The sequence below is a fragment of the Puccinia triticina genome, chromosome 12A, assembly GCF_026914185.1.
Source record: "Puccinia triticina chromosome 12A, complete sequence".
NCBI lineage: Eukaryota > Fungi > Basidiomycota > Pucciniomycetes > Pucciniales > Pucciniaceae > Puccinia > Puccinia triticina.
In genome coordinates, this window is record NC_070569.1 from 4,246,107 (window position 1) to 4,256,670 (window position 10,564).

Sequence of the window (10,564 nt, forward strand, 5' to 3'; positions counted from 1 at the left end):
GTTGAGTGTTCAGATTCTCACTTCAACCCTCCGCGTGGGATATCCGGTAGATAACCCGGGATATCTGTCGAGGGGCGCGGATCAAGCCAGATATCTGAAACCCGAGGTTCCGAAACCTGCGGATACCGATTTCTGGATCTGAAGCGGGGCTCTTCAGGATGGAGAGGCTCAGCGGAATAGACACGCGCACAAGATGAGAGGAAACTGGCGAATGGCCTGAATATGAAAAGGAACTGGGGGGAAAACCCTCTCCAAGAGAGAGGATGCCTTGTAAGGACAAACAACCCCAGGTTGCAGACAAACAAGCCCTGGTTGCAGACAAGCAACTACAGCCGTCAAGGCCGTGGCGCGACGACCGCTTCTTCAGCCCCCAAGACGCCACATGGACCCCGATTCGCGCCACCATGCGTACAGGTGACCCATGGCGATGTGGCGCCCCCACCGTGGCCCCCTGGGCACCACTGACTTGTTTATCACAAGTCCCTCGCTGCGGAGTGCCCGGGTACAGCCTGGGCTGGCGCGGAGCGCCCTCGCGCGAAGCGCGACCTCCGAAGGAGTGACTTGCAGGTCCACGTGGGTTTCACCCGCTTGAAACTCAGCTGTAAGTACATTTTTCGGAAGTAAGCTGTGTAGTGCTCATCTTCCTAGAGTGGCCCGAGCCCCTTCGAGGGGGATCCAGGCCACTAGATGTGTGGGGCGACTGCGTGAGGAGACTCTCTCAACTGGGGAAAGTTTTAAATTTTGTCCAGCGCGCTAGCGCGTGTAGAGCGCCTGGGCGCTGAGAGGGTTCTCCTCCGCGAGACAGCTTCAGGGCGCTAGCAGGAGGCTTCGGGGGAGCCTAATGTGACTCCTCTCTCCGTCGTCTCTACTCTCGCCCAAGAAGGGAGGGCGAGAGGTCGGAAAGTTATGTCTGGTAGATTCGTGCTTGTGCTGAAGGAATGAAGAGGGATACGGATGGATTAGCAAACCCTTGACGGACCAGTGGCTTAAATACCCGTCGAGTTCGCCTGTGGTGCTCACCAGGCTTGCGTGAGGATCGTTCCTTTGGGTTTGTCCCTTGCCTTAGGTCCAAACTGTTTGTCCTCGCTTCCCGTATCACCGAGCCAACCGTGAACGCGCGTATCTACAAATGTAGCTCTTCTCTTCTGGTGGAGTTTGGTCCTAGAGGTCGCCTCAAGGGGACCTCCTCGGCCCATTGTGGGTCTTAGCCATGGACCTTAGCCACCTTTGCTGCGCTTTGGTAACTCCCAATAAACGCAAAAGTTTGGCTTGAGAGCTTTCAGCGTTTTTGGTGGCAGTTTTTCCCCGCTGCCCTTTCTGGTGTCTTCCCCCCCTCAATATTATACACCTGTGGAACCAGGAGAAAGCCCTGCTCTGGGCGCATCTTTTGGTGTGCATCATGTGAAGATTTGTGCTCCCCACTCCCCCTTCTTTCCCATATGAAAATCAGGATTGTTGCATCCAGGCACTCTGACGGACGGAACATCTTCTGACGGATTCCATGCCGGCTTATTGCGCCTTTAAACATAACACATGCACATTAAGTGTACATCCATATCTTTTTCACAGTGGTCCAGCAACTCACAGATTATCAACTTGTGAATTATAAAGTGGCTGGTGATGTATTCACTACAGCTCCGTCAACCAAATCCCAATTAGTGATCCATGATTTCTGAGGAAGGGGAACACCTCAGCTGCTAGGCAAGCGCAAGGTTTCCCCTCTGGTGTAATTTATATATTTTGTAGAGTACAGTGGGTCATCTAATGTTTTTGGCACCACATTTTTGAATGCAGAAGCTCAGGCCACAGCCGTTAAGTCATGAGATTGGATAGAGGATTGGAAAATAAGTTCCTAAGAATGATTATGAAATAAAAAAAAGTAAAAATGAAAAAATGAAAAATGTGGAATTTTTTCAATTTCTTGCAAATTTCTCAGAATGTTCATTACTGTTCAAACCAAGGGGGGGAAATTAGAGAGCAAAGTATGGCATACAACAAGAATGATAAAAAATGAATCTTTTTGAAACCATTGCCAATGATTTTTATTGGATAAAATAAATTGAGTCAAATTAGTGGTACCTGATTTGGGCCACAGTCCCTGAGTTCAAATGAAATTGGTTGATAACCCATCCACCCAAAAAATCATTGAAAATGGTTTCAAAAATTTTCATTTTTTATCATTCTTGTTGTATGCCATACTTTGCTCTCTAATTTCCCCCCCTTGGTTTGAACAGTAATGAACATTCTGAGAAATTTGCAAGAAATTGAAAAAATTCCACATTTTTCATTTTTTTATTTTTCCTTTTGTCATTTCATAATCATTCTTAGGAACTTATTTTCCACCCCTGTAGCCAATCTAATGACTTGACGGCTGGGGCCTGAGCTTCTGCATTCAAAAATGGGGTGCCAAAAACATTAGATGACCCACTGTACATTGAATCTGAGATACTTAGCTATCCTCTGCACTTCAGCTTGCTGACTCACAATGAGTTTGCACTGTGTAATGTCAATTTGATTCAAAAAGTGGGCCAAAAGCCACAATTTTCCTGAAGCTCTCACGCTGAAAAAAGACAATAACTCATTAGCCCCCCATTGGGTCTGCACCCCTGGTCCCGGGAGGCTTATTGAAGTCAGGGGTTCCACGGTCCTCAGGGCGGCCCCAAGGCCAAAGCAAGACCCTTGAGTGACCTGGCGTCCAAGGGCTGGGCCAGGGTTGGCCCCCAGGCACCCATTGTGACCACCACATAGCAATGGTGGCAAGGCCTTGTAAGGTTAGATGCGCCCCTTGGCCACCTCTATGAAGCCCTTGGGACTAACACCTTGGGCTTCCAACAAACATCTCAAAAGGCTCCATCCCATCTGAGAGCCCGGGAAAATTACTGGGTATTTTTTTCTTTTTTGGGTGTGAAATATTCATTCTGCAAGAACATTGATCACACAGGCAAACAGGTGACATTCCAGTACGCAGCATCACCTTTGCAGTTACTGCGGCCACCAAAATTAGGTGACGCTGCATGCGGGAGCAACAGGTGTCTGCCTGTAGTGTGATTGTATATTTACCCCAACACGGACAGCCCTTTATTGATGCAGCTGTCAGAGAGCTCAACGGGTGTTGAGTACAAGGGTTGATTTCAAACCCCACTTGTGGAGTTCTTTTTGTGGGTGCCGGTGGCTGCGCCCTCCAAATATGTTATGTGACATTCAATCCGCAGTGACTTTTCCTCTGTCTGCCAAATGAATGTCATGTAACAGCTTTAGGACCATGCAACCTGATTACGTGAAATGAACCATTTTTGAACGTGGTGAGGGACACCGTGTGGAAGCTCTGATGGCAGCTGGAGCCCATGTGGATGCATCCAATGGCACCGGTAGATAGTGTAGAGGTAGTATATGTTGGTACACCTCACACCTGTGGATATAGCTCAACGGTAGAGCAACCCAGCATGCATCGGGGAGATGCGGGTTTGATTCCCCCTGTCCGCACTATTCCTTTTACTCGCTCTACAGGTTATGAGCCCAGCACTATAGGCAGCTGTGTACCTGGGATGAGCCTCTGGGAGGATTAGTGGGCTCTGTCACCGGTGTAGGTGTACAGGGGGTGTGTAGAGGTAGTATATGTTGGTACACCTCACACCTGTGGATATAGCTCAACGGTAGAGCAACCCAGCATGCATCGGGGAGATGCGGGTTCAATTCCCCCTGTCCGCACTATTCATTTTACTCGCTCTACAGATAGTGTAAGCCCTCTGCTAGTCCAGACAGTGCAGAGTGCGGACAGGGAGCGGCAGATGCTGCTCCTCCTCTGGTGTGGTAATTATTCCTGTTTTTCTATGCAGAGAAATATAAAAATTTCCTTTTCTTCTTTATACATGAGAGGTAAAGCTAACCAGGGAAATGGAATCTTCACAAAAACTAACCTACAGTCACCCATTGGAATGACCCCTCTATCTCCACTGGTTTAGGAGTTACACGGATTTCAACCTGTCATGGGGAATGTTTCTCTTGCTTATTTGTCTTCAAGCTAATTTTGCATTACATATGCATAATGAATATGCATACTTTTGCTTGTATTTATAATACCCTGCGGGGTTGTACCCTTTATGCTGTAGTTAGCACCCTGTTTCTTTAGGGTAGGTCCCTTTGAGGCTGTGCTCCTGTTAAAATATATGTTATAGGGATGTACCCCATTAGCTATTTAGCCCACCAAAGCCTGTTCCCTTGGAGCTAAAATCCCTTCAACCACAGGTATAAAAGGAGACCTCTCTCCAGCCATTTGCTCCCCATCCTGTCAATTCCCCCCACATTACACCAAATTACATACTACCTACAATTTCATATTATTACCGGCCTTAGAGCAACTCCACCGTGGGTGCTATCTGTCATTTAGCTCCAAGAATGACAAATTTGAGGGCCACCTGGGTTGCTATACAGGGTGTTAGGAGCCTTGGGAGCTCAGGTGGTGCCAAATGGGGATGGCCACTTGCACCTGGGTAACTGCCGCGGGTGTGGATGCTACCCTGAAATTTCACTCAAGTCAGATACCCGCACCCGCTGTGATGGTAAATCCTGGTTGGGGACCCAAATTTTCCGCACAGGCTTGTGGAGTTTGTGGGCTGAAGATTCCGCAAGGCTGGCGCGGAGCGGCACAGTCCGGAGGATTTCCACAAGGCGGTGCACGGGGATATGTACACGGCGCGGCGGCGGCGGAGCTGGACTTGACTTATGCAGGCCGGCGCGGACTGGCTAGTATAGGCTGTGACCGGGGGAAGCCGTGGCAGCCAAAGCGGGCTATGTCAGCCGGTGGAGGCGGCATGTGGGATCCCGGCATTAAAGGCTAGACAGAGGCGAGAGGAGTCCGACGGTGGGCAATGATGTGCGGCAATGTTGAGAGAGGAATGGACAGATGAAGTTTGTGGTTGTGGGAATGTGGTTTGGCGGATAGCGTGCATGAGAGGCGGCCAGAGGAGGATTTCTTTTATTTCTCATGCTGTTTTTTCCTTTTGTACAGAGGGGGGAGGGAGTTCCCCCCCCCCCCCCCGAGGATCTGATTATTATGTTTTAGGATTTTACTTCATGGTTGTTACTCTGGCACGGATTATTTACAGTGGAGATGTTACTTACTTGCAGAGGAGTTATTTTGACTTGCGGAGTTTTATCTTTTTGTACTTCCTGGGGATTATACGGTGTTTGCGGCTTTTCTACATGTTTTGCAGATATATTATACATTATTTTACTTGCTCTGAAATTATTGCGCCCCATACTTACGTGCAGAGCGGAGCAGAGTTTCCCCAGATCACCCAACTTTTCCCGTGAATTATCTTGGAGCGGCGGTGGTCCTGAGATTTCTATGCAGGGACCTCTTTTGCTCACCACACGGCACCCGCACCCGCCAAGGCAGGTACCCGGGTGCCAAGTGCCGGGTACCTGGGTGCAGGCGGCGGGTACCCACTGTTTTCCGCTTTTTTCATCAGAGAAACAGCTTGTCTAAGTATTAATTACAAGCTATCTACCTCATAAAAATCTTTATTCTTCCCACTTTCCTGGGGATCTGGTAAGCTTGCCAAGGGGACTCCTCCCAGGGAGCTGGATACATTTATATCCAGCTTGCCAAGAAGAATCCTCCCATGGAGCTGGATACATTTGTATCATGGTGAAAAAAACTCAAGAAACTTCTGCCACTTGACATACAATATTACAAAGGCGCCTTTGTGATATTGCATGTCAACTGGAAAGCAGTTTGTTGAGTTTTTTTCAGAATGTATCCAGCTTGCCAAGATAAATCCTCCAAGTCCCAGCAAGCTGAATCTGTCAAGCTTGCTGGGAGAACTCCCTTGCCAAGCTGGATTCACTCCTCCTGGGGTTCTGGATACATATGTATCTAGCTCACTGTAAAAAGGGGTACCCTCCAAAAGTATTGCCAGTACCCGCCAAGCAGTGCCGGGTGCAGTGTGAGGTGCTGGTTTTGGCAAAAAAAAAAACTCTGTAGCAGGTAGCCAAGTTTCAAATGCTATCTCTAAAATAGTGTGCCTTTTGGCACAACACTCCTATTACAGAGTGTGATTTGGTGCACTCCTATTACGTAGTGTGCTTTGGCACACTCCTATTACGTAGTATGCTTTGGTGCACTCCTATTACATAGTGTGCTTTGGGATAAAGGGTATCCAGTATTTCTTACTGGATATCCCACTCAGGATATATGGTAGTGGTCAAAGTGTCTTGATCCAGGGGATTGTAATGGTCATGTTCATAAGGCTTGGGGGTACCGATTAAGTACAAGCTTGCACATTAGTTTTTGGGAGAGATTACAGGGGGCAATCATGGGTGTCCGACTGATTGCAGATAGGGTTGAGAATTGGGCCGGCCCAAACCAGCCCACTTGGTTTTTGTTTGGCCCAACAAGGGTCCAAACACAATTGGATGGGCCAAGATCTGTGGGACTCTTGGAATGACCCAACTCAAAGCGGGTTGGGTTGGGCCGGGTTACTGATTTCATTGGGTCGGACTCGGGTCCGACCCACAAACAAGCACTTGTGTCAGTGACAGTGTGTGAGCTCAGCAAAGATCCAAGATTCCGACTTCGACTCCAGCCACACTGAAATTCAATGGGTGTCCACAGGCTGCCCAACACCCGCTATCCAAACTCAGGTGCCCATTGGGCAAGCCCATTTAGCTGTGGGACCTAAAAATCACAACCCGCACCAACCCAAGAGCGCTGGCGCGGGTTGCTCATGGGCTAACCCGGCCCAATTCTCAACCCTAATTGCAGATTTGGATGGACCCCTGAGTGAGGATGCAGGCCATGACGACTGTTAATGCTGAATGGGATAGTCCTGTGAGAAGTGTATGGGCCTGAACTGACTGCCAACCAGGGTTTATGAAGTTAGGTTCGCCCTGCTGGCAAGGGTGTAACCGCTGCGCTGCGCTGAAAAAAGCGGTACTTTCAGCGCAGCGCAGCGGTTTAGCGCTGACATCAAAGCCCAATCAGCGTTAGCGCAGCGCCGGAAAGAGCGCTAACGCTGACAATTAGCGCAGCGCAGCGGAAAAACCGCTGAATCGCCGCTGATGGCCGCTGACCGCTTTTTTGGTGTCAGCACCCTGATTTTGCTGCGCCCCAGTAGCAGCGCTGACTGTTGCCGGAGCGGTAGCAGGGAGGGACACGTCAACCAAACCCTCTGCCTCCCATTTGACCTCAAATTGCCTTTATCACCATGTTGGGGTGCAGCAAAATCTTTGCGCTGACGCTGAAAAAGCGGTATTTCCGCTGCGCCGCCGCTGATTTCAGCGCTTTGACGCTGATTAGCCGCTGATTTAGCGCGCTAAAATGCAAGTTTTTTTTGCCATTGAGATGAAAAAGCGTTAGCGCAGCAACCCAACCGCTGATTATCAGCGCAGCGAAGCGGCCCCAAAAACCGCTGCGCTGCGCTCTTTGCAGCGCAGCGGTTACATCCTTGCCGGCGCTGGGCTCAGAGTCGTAACGACCAAGTATATATATAGGTGGCGCTGGTTTGCAGACGACTGCTGTGAGTTACACATAACGGCCCTTGCAGCGGACCCGGTGGGCTGGACGGTGCAGGGCTCCAGGGCTGGGGTTGTGTGCGTGGCTGGCGGGAGGCGCAATGGTTGGTATTTGAGCCGTTGCCGGGCAGATTGATGGTCATAAGGGTTGCCTAGAGTAGTGAGGGTGGGGGCGGTGTAGCTTGAGGCTTGCCGCGTCCCGCAACGGTGGAGAGTGGTGGAGGGAAGGACGACATGGCAATGAATTTTTCTGAGGGTAGAATGCTTGCTTTTGGAAGGTGTTGGACGGAATCCCGTGTTGCCAGGAAATAAATACAATGTGCTCATAAAGCTGTTCATTAAGCTTTGTATATTTTTCTATACATAGTAGTGGCACAAAGACGACCAGAAGCAGCTGTGACCGCGCCTCGCAAGGGTTCAACATGCCATGGAGCCTGAAGAGCCCAACTTTGCTCCTTTTCCTGGCTTAACAATGTCCCACCCTCCCATCCGCTGAATGGTAAAACGCTGGTCGCGTTGTGCCGACCGGAGCTGTCCCGCAGGGATTGCCCCTCCTCCAAACATAGAGGGACTTGGTCACTTGGTTAGGTTACGTAGATCCACTTCCCGCCGTCTGCGCTCTGTAGCAATCATCGATAAGATTGACATGAATAATTGTGCAATCGACGGCTGCAAGCGGCGTTGGCCGTGTCTCGATGGGCATCCGGTCGAGTGGCTTGTTTCGGAAGGTGAAACCGTTACTACGGAAGCAAGGACCATGGACTGCATTGCCATGCATTGGATCCGGTCCTTTCCTCTGTGCAACGTTTGATTTTCAATCTATTGCTACAACTTATCAACATACATTGATACATAATAGAATTGGAGAGGCAGATGTAAGAAGCATTAAGCAGAGCGGCCTCAAACGCGTCAAGGATACCGCAGCCTCGGTAAGAAGCTATCCGATAATAGCCCCTCCCAGCCGGGAAGGACATCGATGCATGTGGCCCGGAATCTTGAAAAAAATCGTCTTCGGGTTGTTCATCAAACCCTTATGTAACTAAGTTTGTCCCGCGGCCCGATCAATGAACTTGAGCTACCCCCATAAGCAGATGGTTTCGAGCCCAGGGGATTGCCGGGAACGGGCTGTATGATCCGAGTGAGTTACGGACTCCATTCTGTTACAGTTTTACTTATTTATGTAGATAGTGGCTTCGAATCGGATACAATGATGCGGTGCCGCGCAGTGTGTATGGTGTTACATGCTCACAGCCGAGGGGCCGAGCTGGCCGAGACGAGCAAGAGAAGATCACCCACCGGGGGAAAGTGTGGCGGAGACCGAGGCTGGTCAGCTGTCTGTCTCTCGGTTACATACTCAGAGTTTTCCACCCCGGGGAGTTGATTCTTCGTCTTGATATCTTGATCCAAACACTCGAGAGAGCCCGAGAGACAACGCATCGCGATAACGATTTCAGAGTAGGAAGCATTGTGAGCACTTCAACAAAATGGATTTCGGACTACATTGACTGACTTTTGCGTAGGGATCAGATTGGAAATCATGGCAGACGACTGGCCGTTCCTACATCTCAACATCGTCTCACCTCCTATCGACCGCATGGGGGCTAACGAAGAGCAGGAACTGTCACTCCTACCGTTCGATTCCTCCCATCTCGAAGCCTGGACCAACATCAACTTCCAATTCGACGAGTCACCCGTCGTCCGATTCGATAACACCAACCAATCAACCAACAACTTCAGCCTCGATCCCCTTTCAAACTCATCGACAATCGACACAAGCATACCATCCTCCTCTTCCCGAACTCATTCCGAGAAGAACTTTGACAGCAATCTAGCTATCTCCAACCCATTCAGAGCCTCTAGCAAGCTCTCATTTCCGCTACCAAACGAACACAGTATCCCTCCGTTCCTGGACGATCCAAGCGTTCTGGCCAATTCCCATGAGCTTGCCTACCTCTCCCAGGCACCTCCCCTTTCAACCTCAGACCAGTCAATCGGTAATCTGACCTCAAACAACCGTCAGGCCATCATCGAGCCGACTTCTATCGACAACCACAACGGCAAACCAGCAGTCTCCCCAAACGCATCGAAATTCGCCACTCATGACCAGCACTCTTCACCACAAAAACATGACACTTCTTCCCCTGCCAACAACAATGACAGTAACGGCAGTAACATCAGCAGCAGCAATAACAACCAGAGCGCCAACGATGATGATGACGCCAACCGAGTAGCTTATGATGAGGATAAACGTCGAAGGAACACTTTAGCCTCAGGTGTGGCATCATCTCTTATCTAGATAATCTTTTTTTAAATATCCTTCAAATGACAAGGAGAGTGTACGTACCCCTTTCCAGCTAGATTCAGAATGAAGAAGAAAATGAAAGAACAGGAAATCGAGCGGACTGCGAGAGAGATGCGAGAGCGGGTCTCTGATCTTGAGAAGCAAGTTGATAGTCTTAAGCAAGAAAATAAATGTCAGCCAATAACCCTTCTTTCCTTTTAGCAGCATTTTTCTTTTTCTTTCGTCTCTCACCGACCCACCCATCTCCGCAATAGTAATGAAAATGTAGTCGCAATTCGAAGCTGATGCATTTTCTCTCTCTTTAACTTACAGGGTTGAGAGGCTTAATTGTTGATTCAACCGCTTCCAAATTAGTCTCTGCACAAGTGCAAGAGACGGCGGAACTGAGCCAACTTGACTCGACCTCTGGGAAACGACCGAGGCCGACGCTTAGCCCGACGAGCGACTCGATTAATGTGCCTGTCAATTACCAAAAGCGATCGAGGCTCAACTCCTCTTCGACGTCTGCGACTACTAACAGCAAAAGTGGTACCTCATTCTAAATTGTACCATTGCATAAAGGAAGGAAATCAATCGGTGTCAAACCACATTTGCTACAATACCTCCACTCACAGGTCTGTCATAGCCGAAGAACTTCATGCTCTTGACTCTATTTCAACCTTGTTTGTACCCGCTTCGACCTTCTTCTCCATCTGCTCCTTCGCCTCCGACTTGCAAGTCAAGGTTTGATCCAGTCTCAAGGAAAGC

The 10,564-nt window shown here is 49.4% G+C and overlaps 1 protein-coding gene across 1 annotated transcript; it reads left to right on the forward strand.

Moving 5' to 3' along the window:
* Positions 1 to 9,052: 9,052 nt before the first annotated feature.
* PtA15_12A408 (uncharacterized protein) lies at positions 9,053 to 10,359 on the forward strand (the record flags this gene model as incomplete). The annotated part of the gene is made up of 3 exons (XM_053162014.1): positions 9,053 to 9,788; positions 9,870 to 9,989; positions 10,130 to 10,359. 3 exons carry the CDS (start codon positions 9,053 to 9,055, stop codon positions 10,357 to 10,359), a joined length of 1,086 nt encoding a protein of 361 aa, XP_053025974.1.
* Positions 10,360 to 10,564: the final 205 nt, after the last annotated feature.